The 18,804-nt window shown below is 48.8% G+C and overlaps 1 protein-coding gene across 1 annotated transcript in view; it reads left to right on the forward strand.

Moving 5' to 3' along the window:
- Nucleotides 1–18,804, forward strand: part of LOC138666504 (uncharacterized) — a 73,186-nt gene that overhangs the window by 47,886 nt on the left and 6,496 nt on the right. Inside the window, exons 8-14 of the mRNA XM_069754720.1 lie at nt 527–1,292; nt 2,703–2,848; nt 3,329–3,754; nt 4,102–4,253; nt 18,123–18,230; nt 18,357–18,536; nt 18,618–18,741. Coding sequence (XP_069610821.1) covers nt 527–1,292; nt 2,703–2,848; nt 3,329–3,754; nt 4,102–4,253; nt 18,123–18,230; nt 18,357–18,536; nt 18,618–18,741 — 1,902 coding nt within the window. The remainder of the gene's footprint in view (nt 1–526; nt 1,293–2,702; nt 2,849–3,328; nt 3,755–4,101; nt 4,254–18,122; nt 18,231–18,356; nt 18,537–18,617; nt 18,742–18,804) is intronic.

The raw sequence follows: 18,804 nt of genomic DNA on the forward strand, positions 1-18,804 counted from the left end.
TGTATATAAGATTGCTTTCTTAGTTCTGTATATATGATTGTTTTCTTAGTTCTGTATATAAGATAGATGGGGGCTGGAACAAAGCGCAGCTGGGAGGAGGCCTCCCATGACTGCTTTGAGCCGGCGGTCTTTTTGAATAATGCTCCGGCTGGGGATAGGAGAATGGAAAGGGGGGAGGGGTTTACAAGGGGGAGGTAGTAGGGAAAGTGCGGGAAAACCGCCATTCCCTACCTTAATCCAGGAGAAGGAAGAAGTGCAGGATGGCGTCAGCGGAGTCCATGCTGGCCCAGCTCCAAGAGATGGCCAGATCCAGAAGAGGGGGCTGGCTTGAGGCACAGCTGGCCTCCATCATTGGTGCCGCAGGAGGATCCGGGCAGAGCTCACGGGGCAGGAGGACCAGGCCCCCGGAGAGACTATCTCCGGATCTCCCGGCGCGTGGCAGGCGCAGGCTCCGGAGCCCCTCCAGGGACCCTGCGGGCGGTGAGTCCAGCGGCGCTTCCCCCCCTGGTCGCTCCCGCTCCGGCAGGAATCCATGCACCCGGCCTGCGCGCGCCGGGCGGCAGACCCAGGACACCGCCGCTGCCGCCGGGAGCGTCGGACCGGAAGTGCGGCCTGCGCGATCCAGGCAGAGCGCGGCCGCAGCTTCCTCCGCTCCTGGCAGGTCCACAGCTAGCGGCGGGCGTGCGGCCGCCGCTACACCGGCTCCATCAGCTGTCCCAGCATCCAGGAGCAGAGCGGCCGTCGCTTCCCCTGTCCCCGCTTCTCCTGCCACCACCAGATCCACAGCCCCCAGGGGGCGCGCGGCGGCAGGACGAGGGAGAACAGCGCCACCAGGAAGACCAGCCCAGCCAGGCAGGGGGACACAGCCAGGAGGAGCAGCAAGAGGAGCAGCAAGTCCAGGAAGAGCAGCACGGCCAGGACGAGCAGCGGCAGCAACACCCAGGAATCCGGCCCCTTTGCCTGCGGCAGGCACCCACAGCCCATCGCCTCCCAGGGTGCCTGCTGGGATGTCCACGAGGAGTACACAGGCGGCGGACGGTCAGCGGTCAGGAGATCTGCTACGTCCTGCCTACACGGAACGGCGCAGCGGAGGGAGAGATGCAGGCAGCAGTGTCGAGCTGCCTGCTAGGGAGCGAAGATCGTTACACGACCGGGCGGGCTCGCCCGAGTTGGAACGCGGGGATCGGTCGCGGTCGCCCAGGAGATCTCCGGAACATAGAGCAGCGTTTACCCGTTGCCCATCGGACGGTGAGGTGGCGGGGAATACTGACGGCGGACGGAGGAGTGGATCGGTACAGCAGCTACAGCACGCTCGGGTCCCCCCTGGTGACGAGGAGGCCAGAGGCGCGGGCCTGGGGCAGAGAGGGCTAGCAGCGCAGCAGTTCCAGCACGCTCGGGTCCCCCCTGGTGACGAGGAGGCCAGGGGCGCGGGCCCAGGGCATCGACGCGGTGAGGAGGTGTCGGAGTCCAGAGGTGATCGACAAGGGAGATCGGAGCGACAGGGATCCGGAGGTCCGGCTGGCGGGGACACAGCACCCGCGCAGCGTTGTGAGTATGATTCTACGTCTGGTTTGTCGCCCGCAGGGGCCGGGTTGCAGGAAGCTAGGGGAAGTCGGGTGGCGGTGTGTGAGGAGCGGCAGAGGAGTGGGCCGATTGTGGCAGAGGTGCCAGGCATGCAGGACTTATTGCAGGGTATGTCGCAAATTTTGCGTAGATTGGAAGGGGGGTCGGCAAATGGGGTTGCTGCATCGCCGGTGGAGGCGTGGCTGGCTGGGCGAGGGGTGGCACCCCCGTCGGGAAGTGGGTTGGTAAGCCCTAGTCGAGTATTGGAGGAAGCATCGGCAGGAGTATCAGTTTCGGTTCAGACAGAGAAGGAAAAAGGCGATTCGGTAAAATTAGATGACAGAGCAAAAGGGGAAGTTTATGTGTGCTTTGAAGGGCCGTTGGGAGCGCATTTAAAAAAGGAGGTGAAGGAGAAGATTTGGAGAGACGAGTATGTGGAAATTTTTTCCTTGCTCCCGTTGGAGAAGTTTAATTTGGATAAAGGGAAAAAAGACGATAGCAAAAAGGAGGAGGAGGAAAAGCGGAGGTGGCGTTTAATTCCGCAGACATTTGTGAATTGGTTACAGGCATTCGCAATATTGGCGAGCGTAGTGGGGGAGAAGGCGCCCGAGAATTGCTCGGGTTTGTTTTGCTATCTAGACTCAATTGGGGAGGCGCATCGTACATACGGCGGTCAAACGTGGCTGCGGTACGATGAACAGTTTAGACAGAGAAAGGCGGTTAGGCCAGAAATTAGGTGGGACCAGAAGGATATAGGCCTTTGGCTGAAGGTTATGGCCCCAGCCAGACATGGGCAGTCCTTTCATGGGTCCGGGGGTGGTGGCAGCCAGCAGGCGGGACACGGAAGCAGTAGTCAGGGTGCACAGGGAGCAAAGGAGAAATCTGGAACCTGCTGGCAGTTTAATGACGGGCAGTGTAAATACGGTAGCACCTGTAAATTTAAACATGTGTGTTCCCACTGTAACGGAAGTTCACACGGGGCTTCAAAGTGTTTCAGGAAGGGAAAAGGAAAGCCAGTTGTGGGTGCCGGTCAAGGGGGAGAGCCCGGTGAGGCTTCACGAGATGGCCCCCTTTCTAAATAGGTACCCTGATCAGGTGAAGGCAGGTATTATTTTTAATGGCTTTGCGGATGGTTTTAGGATTCCTCCTCCGAGTCATGAGGTTCCTTTTTCAATTAAGAATTTGCGGTCGGCAATGTTGCATGCCGAGGTGGTTGATGTTAAAATTAGGAAAGAAGTAGAGTTGGGAAGGATGTCGGGGCCGTTTGCGAACCCGCCGACGGAGGGTATGGTGGTTTCCCCTTTGGGGGTGGTGCCTAAGAAAGAGCCGAATAAGTTTCGGCTGATTCAACATTTGTCGTATCCAAAGGGTCGGTCGGTAAATGATGGCATCGCCCAAGAGCTGTGCTCTGTGGAGTATACATCATTTGATGCAGCGGTGCAGTGGGTGAGAAGGCATGGCCCGGGGGCGCTGTTGGCAAAGACGGATATTGAATCGGCCTTCCGTTTGCTTCCGGTGCATCCGGACAGTGTTCCGTTATTAGGTTGTTTTTGGAATGGTGGTTACTATCTGGACAGATGTTTGCCAATGGGCTGCGCCATTTCTTGTTCGTTGTTTGAGACATTTAGTACGTTTCTGGAGTGGGTGGTTAGGGACGTGGCGGGAGTTCAGTCGGTTATCCATTATTTGGATGATTTTTTGTTTATTGGGCCGCCTGATTCCGCAGTGTGTCGTAATACGCTAACGGCTATGTTTTGGGTCGCAGAGCTTTTTGGAGTTCCATTAGCGGCAGATAAAACAGAAGGTCCCAGCACGGCGTTGAGTTTTTTAGGAATTTTAATTGACTCCGAAAAAATGGAGTGTCGGTTGCCGGAGGATAAGTTGGCCATTCTGCAGCAGGAGGTTGAAAGGGCTAGAAGAAAGCGGAAGTTGACTTTGAAAGAGTTGCAGTCTCTTTTGGGTAGATTGAATTTTGCATGTCGGATCATGCCCATGGGCAGGATATTTTGTCGCAGGTTGTCGGTGGCGACGGCAGGCGTGAAGGAGCCGCACCATTTTATTCGCCTGAACAAAGAGCACAAAGATGACTTGCTAGTGTGGCAACGTTTCCTGGGCAATTACAATGGGCGGTCATTGATTCAGCAGGAGGTCTTGACAAACTTTGATTGCGAGATATTCACGGATGCAGCCGGTTCGGCTGGTTACGGGGCCTATTGTGGTGGTCGTTGGTGTGCCGGACGGTGGCCAAGCCAGTGGAGAGACTTGGGCCTTACAAAAAACCTGGTCCTGTTGGAATTGTTTCCTATTGTGGTAGCGGTTTTCATTTGGGGGGAAATGTTTGCTAACAGAAGGATTCGTTTTCATTGCGATAACATGGGCGTTGTGTCGGTGATTAACAGCTTGTCGGCCTCATCTCCCCCGGTGATTAAGTTGGTGAGGGAGTTGGTTTTTCAGTGCTTGGAGCTGAACGCTTGTATTTCGGCGGTGCATGTGCCGGGTGTGCAAAACTCAATAGCGGATGCATTGTCTCGTTTCCAGTGGGACCGTTTTCGGGAATTAGCGCCGGACGCGGAGATCTCGGGAGAGGAATGCCCTTTGCATCTCTGGAGCGTGATTACGGACGAGCGGGCCGGTTGATTCAGGAGTCTGTGACGAGCCAAACATGGGCATCATATGAAGCATCTTGGCGGGTATGGCAAAGTTGGGTGTCGGTGTGGGGCCAGTTGGTGTCTGAAGAAGACAGGATGTTGGCAGTATTATTCTTGATCGGGAAGGCGGCCGAAGAAGGTTGGTCAGTTTCGAAGGTTAATAAATTTGTTGCTGGATTGGCGTTTGCTTTTAAGTTGCAGGGGTTGGTGGACGTGACAAAACAATTTTTGGTCAGACAGGCACTTAGGGGTTTTAGGAGAGGTAATCACACTATTGATCGTCGCCGCCCCATTTCGTTTAGCCTTTTAGAACGGTTGGGTGGAGTCTTGGAGATTATTTGTGGTTCGGGTTTCGAATTGGCGTTGTTCCGCCTTGCCTTTTCATTAGCATTTTTTGGGGCCATGCGCGTTGGGGAACTGGTGTCTGCGTCCAAAGTTAGAGCCGGGGGTTTATTGGCGGAGGATGTGGAAGTTTGGACGGGGGGTGTTGTTTTTTGGATTCGGCGTTCAAAGACTGACCAAATTGGGAGAGGGAGACGTGTCGTGCTGGGGAGGGTTAACGGGTCTCTGATGTGTCCTAGAGGTTGTCTGGAAGCATACTGGCAGTTATGGTCAGGCAGATCTGGCCCTTTGTTATGTCACGCAGAGGGGTCATTTTTGTCACGCTTTCAGTTCATTGCAGTGTTAAGAAGGGGCTTGCAGGAGTTGGGTCTTTCTCCGGATATGTTTGGGTCGCATTCATTTCGTATCGGGGCGGCATCAGAAGCTGATAGTTTGGGTTTGGGCGCGGAAGACATTCGTAGAATTGGCAGGTGGACTTCCAATCGTTACTTAAGTTACGTCCGTCATTAATTTAATGGTGCGATTATGATTTTGTATTTGACCCCAGTGTTTTTTCTTCATGCATCTTGTTGCAGGTATGTCCCCTTACTTAGCCTGGATCTTCGGACATTCGTTCGTTCATTGGGGGGCGCTGCGGGCCGAGGTCAGGCCGGACGGTAGGCAACTGGGCTTTAGTAGGCGTCAAGTTGTCATTCGGTGGTTGGGATATAGGGGGATGGTGTGGGGCAGGGCCCTTCCTGAATTTTCTAAGGCGGTTCGGTTAGATAGACAACCTGACATTTTAATCGTGCATTTGGGGGGGAATGACTTGGGTGTGCGGCCTGTCAGGGAATTGATTAGGGACATACGGTTCGATTTGTTGAGGTTGCAGGTATCATTTCCTGGGGTGTTGATAGTGTGGTCAGATATTGTGCCCAGAAAACGGTGGAGGGGGGCTAGATCGTTGAAGGGTATTAATAGGGCTAGGGTCAAGTTGAATAGGGCAATAGCGGGTTTTGTTTCCAGGAATGGGGGGATTAGTGTTAGACATTTTGAATTGGAGGCAGGGACTGGTAACTACTGGTTGGAAAACGGAGTTCACTTGAACGCGATTGGGATTGATTTGTGGACTTTAGCATTGCAAGAAGGAGTTGAGCGGGCGTTGGTGGCATTGGGGCACTCACGAGCCTGAGGTGGTCAGGGCTGTTCGTGTGTGGTGGGGGGGTGGGGGTTCTTGGAGTTGACGCTGATTGGTTGGGGGAAGGAATTGGAGCATAATTACAGTTAATTTAAAATTTGTTGGAGTTGGATCTGGCATTTTGGTATGGGCTCTGGACGGGGTTTTTACCCTGGGAGCTGTTGGTGGTTTTTTCTCTTCCCGGAACGGGATGTACGGTGCCCTCGAGCTGGTTTTCACGGCTGAGGGTAATATGGTGGTCGAGCTTATCTTGTGGGGTTTTTGCCAGATCTTTTTAGCTCCAAGAACCCTCCCCTCGAATTTATACTGTTGTATTTATGTTATGTTATTTTGTTAATAAAGTTGGCCGCTGTGGCCAAAATATCCAAAAAGAATAAGTGGTTATGTTTTATTTAAGGAAAGGTGGGTCGGTGGGCAGTAGTTTGGTGGTTAGGCTACATACGTAAGAAAGACCGTACTCGGCATACGCGGTCAAGATGGGGGCTGGAACAAAGCGCAGCTGGGAGGAGGCCCCCCATGACTGCTTTGAGCCGGCGGTCTTTTTGAATAATGCTCCGGCTGGGGATAGGAGAATGGAAAGGGGGGAGGGGTTTAGAAGGGGGAGGTAGTAGGGAAAGTGCGGGAAAACCGCCATTCCCTACCTTAATCCAGGAGAAGGAAGACCCACCCACCCTCCCTTGTTGTTGTGTGCTTGGGGGTTTTTGTTATTGAGGGGGGGAATTGCGGGGCAGAGTTTATATGTGGATATAGCGAGGGAAGTTATTTATATATATATATAAAAAAAAATAAAAAAAAGGAGGACATTTGTGGGTTTACACTTTGTATGCGGGTGTTTGGTCATTATTTGCATTTTATTCATGTATTGTCACAGTGGCAGTGGGGGGGTGGGGGTTCTTGGAGTTGACGCTGATTGGTTGGGGGAAGGAATTGGAGCATAATTACAGTTAATTTAAAATTTGTTGGGGTTGGATCTGGCATTTTGGTATGGGCTCTGGACGGGGTTTTTACCCTGGGAGCTGTTGGTGGTTTTTTCTCTTCCCGGAACGGGATGTACGGTGCCCTCGAGCTGGTTTTCACGGCTGAGGGTAATATGGTGGTCGAGCTTATCTTGTGGGGTTTTTGCCAGATCTTTTTAGCTCCAAGAACCCTCCCCTCGAATTTATACTGTTGTATTTATGTTATGTTATTTTGTTAATAAAGTTGGCCGCTGTGGCCAAAATATCCAAAAAGAATAAGTGGTTATGTTTTATTTAAGGAAAGGTGGGTCGGTGGGCAGTAGTTTGGTGGTTAGGCTACATACGTAAGAAAGACCGTACTCGGCATACGCGGTCATGCTTTCTTAGTTCTGTATATAAGATTGCTTTCTTAGTTCTGTATATAATATTGTTTTCTTAGTTATTATTATTATTATTTATTGTTATAGCGCCATTTATTCCATGGCGCTTTACATGTAAGGAGGGGTATACATAAAAAAAAAACCCGTTGAAGTGCCGTAGAGCACGAAACGATCGTTGTCCGTGGCTGACCCTATCCCTCCCTGCTATCCGTTTGTTTATATGTCCTAATAAAGTGATATTCACCGCAACAGGGTAAGTGCGCGCCTACTTTTTCTTTTTTGCCATTTGGATTCTGCACACATTTTTCCTGGCAGCAGCACCCCGTTGATTCAGGTGTAAAGGATTCATACAGCCAGTATCACTTTCTGTGGTGCTAGACCGATATTATAATACGGTCACTGAGTTGGACCTTTGAGCAGTGCGGATGTGTGTTTTCTCTACTATTGGACTGTATATAAGATTGCTTTCTTAGTTCTGTATATAATATTGTTTTCTTAGTTATTATTATTATTATTTATTGTTATAGCGCCATTTATTCCATGGCGCTTTACATGTAAGGAGGGGTATACATAAAAAAAAAACAAGTACAATAATCTTAAACAATACAAGTCATAACTGGTACAGGAGGAGAGAGGACCCTGCCCGCGAAGGCTCACAATCTACAAGGGATGGGTGAGAATACAGTAGGTGAGGATAGAGCTGGTCATACAGCGGTTTGGTCAATCGGTGGTTACTGCAGGTTATAGGCTTGTCGGAAGAGGTAGGTCTTCAGGCTCTTTTTGAAGGTTTCGATGGTAGGTGAGAGTCTGATATGTTGTGGTAGAGAGTTCCAGAGTAGGGGTGATGCGCTAGAGAAATCTTGTATGCGATTGTGGGAAGAGGAGATAAGAGGGGAATAGAGAAGGAGATCTTGTGAGGATCGGAGGTTGCATGTAGGTAAGTACCGGGAGACAAGGTCACAGATGTATGGAGGAGACAGATTGTGGATGGCTTTGTATGTCATGGTTTGGGTTTTGTACTGGAGTCTCTGGGCAATGAGGAGCCAGTGAAGGGATTGACAGAGGGGAGAAGCTGGTGAATAGTGGGGGGACAGGTGGATTAGTCAGGCAGCAGAGTTTAGAATAGATTAGAGGGGTGCAAGAGTGTTCGTGGGGAGGCCACAGAGCAGGAGGTTGCAGTAGTCAAGGCGAGAGATGATGAGGGCATGGACTAGGGTTTTTGCAGATTCTTGGTTGAGGAATGAACGGATTCATGAAATATTTTTGGGTTTGAGTCGGCAGGAAGTGGAAAGGGCTTGGATATGTGGTTTGAAGGAGAGATTAGCGTCAAGGATTACCCCAAGGCAGCGAGCTTGTGGGACTGGGGAGAGTGGGCAGCCATTTAATGTAATGGATAGGTTCATTGGGGGGGTCACGTGAGATCGGGGAAAGATGATGAATTCTGTTTTGTCCATGTTAAGTTTCAGAAATCTAGCGGAGAAGAAGGATGAAATAGTGAACAGACATTGAGGGATTCTGGTTAGTAGGGAGGTGATATCTGGTCCAGAGATGTAGATCTGTGTGTCATCAGCATAGAGATGATACTGAAAGCCATGAGATTCTATGAGCTGTCCCAGGCCAAAGGTGTAAATGGAGAAGAGCAGGGGCCCTAGGACTGAACCTTGTAGGACTCCAACAGATAGGGGGCGAGGTGAGGAGGTGGTGTGTGAGTGGGAGATGCTGAATGTCCGGTCTTTTATGTATGATGAGATACAGGATAGGGCCAAGTCTGGGATGCCAAGGGATGAGAAGGTCTGTGATAAGTTCTGTATATAAGATTGCTTTCTTAGTTCTGTATATAAGATTGCTTTCTTAGTTCTGTATATCAGATTATTTTCTTAGTTCTGTATATAAGATTGCTTTCTTAGTTCCGTAAATAAGATTGCTTGACTGCGTATTCCAAAATGGAACCTCCGAGCTACCATACCTCTCTTACCACGTTGATCCTTGTACCCCCTTGTCAGGACTAATTAATGCCCCCTTAAATAAAACACAACAATTAATTTCTTTTGGATAATTTGGCCACAGCGGCCATTTTATTAAATAACAAACATAACAACCATTTATACATTTATATAAAACTTGAGGGGAGGGTTCTTGGAGCTAATAAATCTGGCACCTAATAGGCAAAGCCCAAAACCAACATGGAAAACCCCTTCTTTACCCTCAGCCGTAACCACCAGCTCGAGGGCACCATGTAACCCGTTTACCGGGCAAACCAACCCCAAAGCTCCCGAGGTCAAATCCCCGTCCAGAGCCAGTAAACCAAAGCCAGATCATCCCCATGAAACCAACTCCAAGAACCCCGCCCCCGCCAACCAACCACTGTGACAATAATGCAATAACGACCTTTACAAAAACAAATTTAGCACCTAAAATCCCCAACTATTCCCTCATTACACCAAAAACAAGGGAGGGAGGGTGGGCTTCTCAGGTCAGATGCTCTATCAGTAATGGCCCCCTTTCCTGCACTTTTCCATGACCCGCCCCTACCCCCACTAGGCCACCCCTCTATTCCTCCCCATCCCCTGAACCAATCCCTGTTCCCTGCCTTAATATTTAAAAATTGCTCCCATGCGTTCCCTTGGCAACGCAGTCATGGGGGGCTTTCCTTAACTCCGTTCCTCCAGCCCCCCCTCTTGACTGCGTATTCCAAAATGGAACCTCCGAGCTACCATACCTCTCTTACCACGTTGATCCTTGTACCCCCTTGCCAGGACTAATTAATGCCCCCTTAAATAAAATACAACAATTAATTTCTTTTGGATAATTTGGCCACAGCGGCCATTTTATTAAATAACAAACATAACAACCATTTATACATTTATATAAAACTTGAGGGGAGGGTTCTTGGAGCTAATAAATCTGGCACCTAATAGGCAAAGCCCAAAACCAACATGGAAAACCCCTTCTTTACCCTCAGCCGTAACCACCAGCTCGAGGGCACCATGTAACCCGTTTACCGGGCAAACCAACCCCAAAGCTCCCAAGGTCAAATCCCCGTCCAGAGCCAGTAAACCAAAGCCAGATCAGCCCCATGAAACCAACTCCAAGAACCCCGCCCCCCGCCAACCACGAGCAGCACTGAACACCTCAGGCTCGCGAGTGCCCCACCACCGCCATGGCCCTCTCCACCCCTTCTTGTATTGCCAACATCCACAAATCCAAACCGATATCGTTCAAATGAACGCCATCACTCCTCCAGTAATTTCCCACACCAGCTTCCAACTCAAAATGGCGAACCGCCATCCCCCCGTTACGAGAAACAAAACTCGCCACAGCCCTATTTAACTTTACCTGGGCCCTATTGATACCCCTCATAGAGCGTGCTGCCCTCCACGTTTTCCTGGGCACAATGTCGGACCACACCGTAACCATCCCTGGAAAGGATACCCACAATCGCAAAAAATCATACCGTATATCTCGAATTAATTCCCTCACCGGCTTAGACCCCAAATCATTACCACCCAAATGCACAACAACAATATCCGGAGAACGATCCAAACTAACCGATCGAGAAAATTCGGTCAAAAACCCGCGCCACGACATGCCCCGAAAACCCAACCAACGGACCACCACCGCCTCCCTCTGAAATCCCAATTGCCTACCATCATGTCTAACATCTGCACGAATCGCCCCCCAATGCACGTAAGAATGTCTGAAAATCCACGCCAGAAGTGGGGTCCGTCCTGCAAAATACAATAATGATTAATACCCCCACCAAACAAATAACAAATCAATTACGCACATAAAATAAATAACGATTCGACGACCACCTACCAATACGCCGAATAACCTCCGGACCCAGCCCCAAACCAGCAGCCTCAGATGCTGCCCCAATTCGAAAGGAATGCGTCCCAAATAACGACGGATCCACGCCCAAAATTGTCAACGTTTGTCTCAGAACAGCCGTAAACTGAAACCGCGATAAAAATTCGCCCTGACGATGCCGCAAAAGTGGGCCCGACCTATCCGGATCCAAACCCCAATACTCTTCCAAACACCTATGAGGGCACATCGCCCCCCCAATCACTTTTCCTAAAACCACACGCCTTCCTTTCCCCAACTGATCAGTCTTCGACCGCCGAATCCAAAAAGCAACCCCACCTGACCAAAATTCAGTATCCCCCGCCAACAAACCCCCAGCTGTGAACCTGCTAGGGGAAACCAGCTCCCCTATTCTCAAAGCCCCGAAAAAGGCCAACGAAAAAGCCAGTCGAAACAGCACAGCCTCGTAATCAGAACTACAAACCTCCCCCAAAGCTACCCCCAAACGCTCCAACATCCCGAAAGATATGGGCCGCCGAGTATCGCACGTTGAAAAACCCCTTCTAAAACCTTTTAATGCCTGCCGAATCAGAAATTCCTTTGTAACATCAACGAAACCCTGAAGCTTAAAACCAAAAGCAACACCAGCTATAAATTTATTCAATTTTGACACGGACCAACCCCATTCCTCCGCCGAACCAATTAAAAGCAACAACGCCATCACCCTATCACCATCCGATTCGACTGAACCCAACTGTTCCAACCACCCTTCCCACAAATGCCATGATGCCTCATAACCTGACCACGTCCTTCCCGACACTGACGACTGTATCAGCCATCCTCCTCGTCCGCAACAATCTGCCACAAATGAGAAGGGCATGTCGTTCCTGCATCTTCCGCTTCTGGAGCCAACTCCCGGAAACGCTCCCACTGCAAACGAGACAGAGCATCGGCTATAAAGTTTTGCACACCGGGAACATGTACAGCTGAAATCCATGTATTCAACTCCAAGCACCGCAAAACTAACTCCCGAACCAATTTGATTACCGGAGGGGATGAAGAAGACAGATTATTGATCACCGACACCACACTCGAATTGTCGCAATGAAAACGTATCCGCCTATCCTGAAACGTACTGCCCCAAATGAACACCGAAACCACAATTGGAAACAGCTCCAACAACGCCAAATTTTTTGTAAACCCCCCTTCACGCCACCAATCCGGCCATCCCCCAACGCTCCACTTTCCAGCACAATAAGCCCCTTATCCAACACTACCAGCCGCATCCGTAAAAATTTCACAATCAAAATCGTTCAAATCCTCCTGTTGAATCAGGGCCCTGCCATTATAGTTGTCCAAAAAACGCCTCCAAACCACCAAATCCTCCCTGTGCTCTCTTTTCAAGCGTACAAAATGATGCGCAGACCGCACTCCGGCCGTAGCTCTCGACAATCTCCTACAAAATATCCTGCCCATCGGCATGATCCGGCACGCAAAGTTTAACCGCCCCAACAGTGACTGAAGCTCTTTCAACGTAACCTTGCGCAGCTTCTCACATCTCATTACCTCTTGCCTTAAGGCCAACAGCTTCTCCTCAGGCAAGCGACACTCCATCTTCTCTGAATCTATGAGAATTCCTAAAAAACTCAACGTCGTAACAGGTCCCTCCGTTTTATCACGCGCTAAGGGCACCCCAAACTGACCTGCTACCCACTCCATCGTAGCCAACAAATTGCCACACAACAAAGAATCCGGGGGGCCAACAAAGAAAAAATCGTCTAAGTAATGAATAACCGACGGAACCTGAGAAACATCTCGAACGACCCACTCCAGAAAAGTACTGAAGGCTTCAAACAGCGAGCAGGAAATCGAACAACCCATCGGCAAACACCTATCCAAATAGAACCCCCCGTTCCAAAAACATCCCAACAGCGGAATACTATCGGGGTGAACCGGAAGCAGACGAAAAGCCGACTCAACATCTGTCTTAGCCATTAACGCGCCTGTGCCATACCTACGCACCCATTGCACGGCAGTATCAAAAGAGGTATAAACCACAGAGCAGAGATCATCCGCTATCCCGTCATTAACTGACTGGCCCTTCGGATAAGACAGATGCTGAATAAGGCGAAACTTGTTGGGCTCTTTTTTAGGGACCACCCCAAGCGGTGACACAACCACCCCCTCTACAGGTAAATCACTAAACGGCCCCGCCATGCGCCCCAGCTCAACCTCCTTTGCCAATTTTGCCGTAACCACATCCGGCTGCAAGTTAGCCGACCTCAGGTTCTTTTTAGAAAAGGGGATAGCATGAGCCGGATGAGGAATTCTAAACCCCTCAGAAAACCCCTCACACAGCAACCTAGCCTTTTCCCTATCCGGATACCTACTTAGATAAGGGGCCATCCTTAGAACCTTCACCGGTGTCACCCCCATGACCGCCTCTGACTCCTGGTTTACCCCTCGCTTTCTTGAAACACTTGGCCGCTCCATGTGAGGCCCCTCCGCAGTGGGAACAGATATGCTTGAACTTGCATGTGCTGCCATATTTGCATTGGCCATCATTGAACTGCCAACACGTCCCTGTTTTGTCCTTAACCCCCTGTGACCCCTGACCTCCACTTCCTTGTCCCGACTGCTGACCGCTACTTCCTCCACCCCCATGAAAGGACTGCCCAAACCTCGTCGGGGCCATTACCTTCAACCACAAACCTATGTCTTTTTGTTCCCACTTTATCTCGGGTCTAATCGCCTTCCTTTGACGAAACTGCTCGTCGTAGCGTAACCACACCTGGCCCCCATACGCCCTGTATGCTTCCCCTATCGCATCGACATAGCAGAACAAACCAGTACAGTTCTCCGGAAACTTCTCGCCTATAACTCCTGCCAAAATAAAAAACGCCTGTTGCCAATTCGCAAACGTCTGCGGTATCAATCGCCAACACCTCTTCTCCTCCTCCTCCTTTTTGCTATCCTCTTTCTTACCCTTATCCAGATTAAACTTCTCCAGGGGCAACAAGGAAAAAATCTCTACATATTCATCCTTCCATATTTTCTCCTTAACCTCTTTCTTTAAATGAGCACCCAACGGCCCCTCAAAACACACATAAACCTCCCCCTTAGCTCTATCATCCAACTTGATTCTATCCCCTTTTTCCTTATCCGTCTGTACCGACACCGACACCCCCGCCGATGACGCCTGTTCCACACCACTCGCCCTATCGGATCCGACTCCCCCTCCTGAACCCGTACCAGAAACCGGCAACCAAGCACCTAACGGAGCCGACCGCACACTATCCCGACCCTCCCCATCTAATCTCCTCAAAATCTGGGACATACCCGCCAAAAGCTCTCTGACCCCCGGGACCCTCGCAGTGCTGGGCTCCCCACTCCCTGCCAAATCGACCCCACTATACCAACTATCCCCCACCCGAGCATCACTATCCCACCCCGCAACAGATTCATTTTCATACTCACCAAGCTGCGCGGGTGCTGTGTCCCCGCCAGCCGTGCGATCACCGAACTCCCGCGGGTCGCTCCTGGAACCAGAATCCTCCGCGCCGCTGTGTTGCTCCAGGCCCGCGCCCCTGGCCTCCACGTCACCAGGGGGGACCGGAGCAAGTGAGCTGGAACTTTCCCTGGATCTTCTGGGTGACCTGGACCTGGCCGCCGCCAGCCCGACTCTGGACCTGTCTTCTTGCCGGGCTCTCCCACGAGCCCCGGCAGCTGCCGATATTCTTCCACGCCGCGCTGGGCCAGGCTGCGGGGTTGAGGTGTACCTGCCCGTCGCTCTGCCTCTTGCCGCGCCACCTCTGCCAGGCACCCGGGGTGATACAAACCCCGAGGTACCCGCCGCCACTCCGCTACTGCTCGCTTGTCCCACCGCTCCCTGCGTCCTGCTCCTCGTCGCCGGTGACGTCGCCGGCGCCGCTGCTCGCCGGGTACCGCTCCTGCTGGGCGCCGCCATATTGGTGCCGCGAACCGGAAGTCCTCCGGGCACTTCCGGTGCGGCCTGCTCTCCTCCCTGGGCCTGCGCCGCCGCTGCTCCCGGCCGCCGTCCAGCGCCTGCAACGCCGGCCGGTGGATTCCTGCCGGAGGACGGGCCGGGAAGAGTAGGTGATCGCCGGCCCGCACGCTCCGCAGGGTCCCGAGAGGGGCTCCGTGGCCGGCGGTTGCCGCGCCCTCCGATCTCCGGCGACAGTCGCTCTGGGGGACGGGTCCTCCTGGATCTGGTCCCCTGGGCTCCCGGGCTGCCCAGCAACGACGCCAGCTGGTCCTCCAGCCAGCCTCCTCGCCGCGATCTCGCCATCTCACGTAGCTGCCCCAGGATCACGTCTACTGAGGCCATCCTGCACTTCTGCTCCGGTCAGATGTCACGTCTTCTCAGGTCAGATGCTCTATCAGTAATGGCCCCCTTTCCCGCACTTTTCCATGACCCGCCCCCACCCCCACTAGGCCACCCCTCTATTCCTCCCCATCCCCTGAACCAATCCCTGTTCCCTGCCATAATATTTAAAAATTGCTCCCCTGCGTTCCCTTGGCAACGCAGTCATGGGGGGCTTTCCTTAACTCCGTTCCTCCAGCCCCCCCTCTTTCTTAGTTCTGTATATCAGATTATTTTCTTAGTTCTGTATATAAGATTGCTTTCTTAGTTCTGTATATAAGATTGCTTTCTTAGTTCTGTATATAAGATTGCTTTCTTAGTTCTGTATATAAGATTATTTTCTTAGTTCTGTATATAAGATTGCTTTCGTAGTTCTGTATATTAGATTGCTTTCTTAGTTCTGTATATAAGATTGCTTTCTTAGTTCTGTATATCAGATTATTTTCTTAGTTCTGTATATAAGGTTGCTTTCTTAGTTCCGTAAATAAGATTGCTTTCATAGTTCTGTATATAAGATTATTTTCTTAGTTCTGTATATAAGATTGCTTTCTTAGTTCCGTAAATAAGATTGCTTTCTTAGTTCTGTATATAAGATTATTTTCTTAGTTCTGTATATAAGATTGCTTTCTTAGTTCCGTAAATAAGATTGCTTTCTTAGTTCCGTAAATAAGATTGCTTTCTTAGTTCTGTATATCAGATTATTTTCTTAGTTCTGTATATAAGATTGCTTTCTTAGTTCTGTATATAAGATTGCTTTCTTAGTTCTGTATATCAGATTATTTTCTTAGTTCTGTATATAAGATTGCTTTCTTAGTTCCGTTAATAAGATTGCTTTCTTAGTTCCGTAAATAAGATTGTTTTCTTAGTTCTGTATATCAGATTATTTTCTTAGTTCTGTATATAAGATTGCTTTCTTAGTTCCGTAAATAAAATTGCTTTCTTAGTTCTGTATATCAGATTATTTTCTTAGTTCTGTATATAAGATTGCTTTCTTAGTTCTGTATATAAGATTGCTTTCTTAGTTCTGTATATCAGATTATTTTCTTAGTTCCGTATATAAGATTATTTTCTTAGTTCTGTATATAAGATTGCTTTCTTAGTTCTGTATATCAGATTATTTTCTTAGTTCTGTATATAAGATTGCTTTCTTAGTTCCGTAAATAAGATTGCTTTCTTAGTTCCGTAAATAAGATTGCTTTCTTAGTTCTGTATATCAGATTATTTTCTTAGTTCTGTATATAAGATTGCTTTCTTAGTTCCGTAAATAAGATTGCTTTCTTAGTTCTGTATATCAGATTATTTTCTTAGTTCTGTATATAAGATTGCTTTCTTAGTTCTGTATATAAGATTGTTTTCTTAGTTCTGTATATAAGATTGCTTTCTTAGTTCTGTATATATGATTGTTTTCTTAGTTCTGTATATAAGATTGCTTTCTTAGTTCTGTATATAAGATTGCTTTCCTAGTTCTGTATATCAGATTGCTTTCTTAGTTCTGTATATAAGATTGCGTTCTTAGTTCTGTATATAGGATTGCTTTCTAGGTTCGGTATATAACATTGCTTTCTTAGTTCTGTATATAAGATTGCTTTCTTAGTTCTGTATATAAGATTGCGTTCTTAGTTCTGTATATAAGATTGCTTTCTTAGTTCTGTATATAAGATTGCTTTATTAGTTCTGTATATAAGATTACTATCTTAGTTCTGTATGTAAGATTGCTTTCTTAGTTCTGTATATAAGATTGCTTTCTTAGTTCTGTATATGATTGCTTTCTTAGTTCTGTATATAAGATTGCTCTCTTAGTTCTGTATATAAGATTGCATTCTTAGTTCTGTATATGATTGCTTTCTTAGTTCTGTATATAAGATTGCGTTCTTAGTTCTGTATATAAGATTGCGTTCTTAGTTCTGTATATAAGATTGCTTTCTTAGTTCTGTATATAAGATTGCTTTCTTAGTTCTGTATATAAGATTGCTTTCTTAGTTCAGTATCTGATTGCTTTCTTAGTTCTGTATATAAGATTGCTTTCTTGGTTCTGTATATAAGATTGCTTTCTTAGTTCTGTATATAAGATTGCTTTCTTAGTTCTGTATATAAGATTGCTATCTTAGTTCTGTAAACAGTTTTATATTAAATGGAGCTTTATGGTAAGTAACAGATGATGTTAGAAGCACATTGTATATAGAAGGTAGGAGAAAAACATCCCACACTCGCATGACACTCGTCTAATATCCGGGATGAATATCAGAGCGATTTATAATACGCTGATGTGAATGCACCCTTAGCCGGACTCTGAATATAGTCTGTGAGGTCCACCCTCCCTGGAAGGAGTTAAACCTGAGAGTTCGGCATTTTAGCTCCTGGTATGGAGTCGGTAGCACAATCATATACCACCATATAGTAGACGTCCAGTAACTGGTGATAATTCCCTCATGTGTGGGGTCTATTTGTCTCCAGAGAAATCACACGTTACATTCCACACATAACACTGTGCAGAAAAGGCGGCGCGGGGTAATTGTGCCAGTAGTGAGGGGGAATAATGGCGGAAATGTCACTGACTGAGGAGAAGTTTCAATGTAGGGTCTGCACTCCGGATATTACTGAGGCCCCTGATCATGTGACCCCCTGACTCCTCCCCTCCTGTGACCTCATCACAGGTCCTGTGTGCACAGAAAAGCCATATATGTGGAGTGCGGCTCTGCAGGTGGATGTGGAGATTCCCCATTACTGGCGCATTAATACTAGAAATATATTGCACAGGGGATATCGCAGCCAATTCCCACAAGAAGAATTCTGGAAACATCGGCTCATCTTCTTTTCATTCAGGTCTCTACAATATCAGATCCTGTTAGTGAAGATCTTCTATAGAAGAGAATTTTTCTGAACTACCCATCAAAGATGCATATGAACAGAGACAAGATGGCGGAGAGGATATTACACCTCACCCTAGAGATCCTCTTCCGGCTTACTGGAGAGGTGAGAGATTCTGGTGACGTCACATTACATCATTCTTATCTATGGGAATAACAGATGGATAGAAATGGAGAGGTGAGGACTCTGGAAATGTCTGTAGTGAGATTTATTGTGTCTCTCCATAACCAGGATTACACAGTGGTGAAGAAGACCTCTAGTGAGCGCTGTCAGGACCCTGTGTCTGAGGGATGGCGTGGAACCCTGAGCTCAATCACAGGGCCTCCATCTACCCCCCTGATACATGAGGACATCAATGACCAGAAGATCCTAGAACTCATCTACAAGATGATTGAGCTGCTGACTGGAGAGGTGACACTGCTGGGAATGCTGGGACATTATACAGTAACACTATGAAGGGATCGGGGATGACGGTATCATTGTATGTGTCAGGTTCCTATAAGGTGTCAGGATGTCGCTGTCTATTTCTCCATGGAGGAGTGGGAGTATTTAGAAGGACACATTGATCTGTACAAGGAAGTCATGACGGAGGTTCCCCAGCCCCTCACATCACCAGGTAATAGACAGGGCAAAATACACACGGCCTATAATTATCTGTATGTAAAGAATTAATTCAGTC

The sequence above is a fragment of the Ranitomeya imitator genome, chromosome 2, assembly GCF_032444005.1.
Source record: "Ranitomeya imitator isolate aRanImi1 chromosome 2, aRanImi1.pri, whole genome shotgun sequence".
NCBI lineage: Eukaryota > Metazoa > Chordata > Amphibia > Anura > Dendrobatidae > Ranitomeya > Ranitomeya imitator.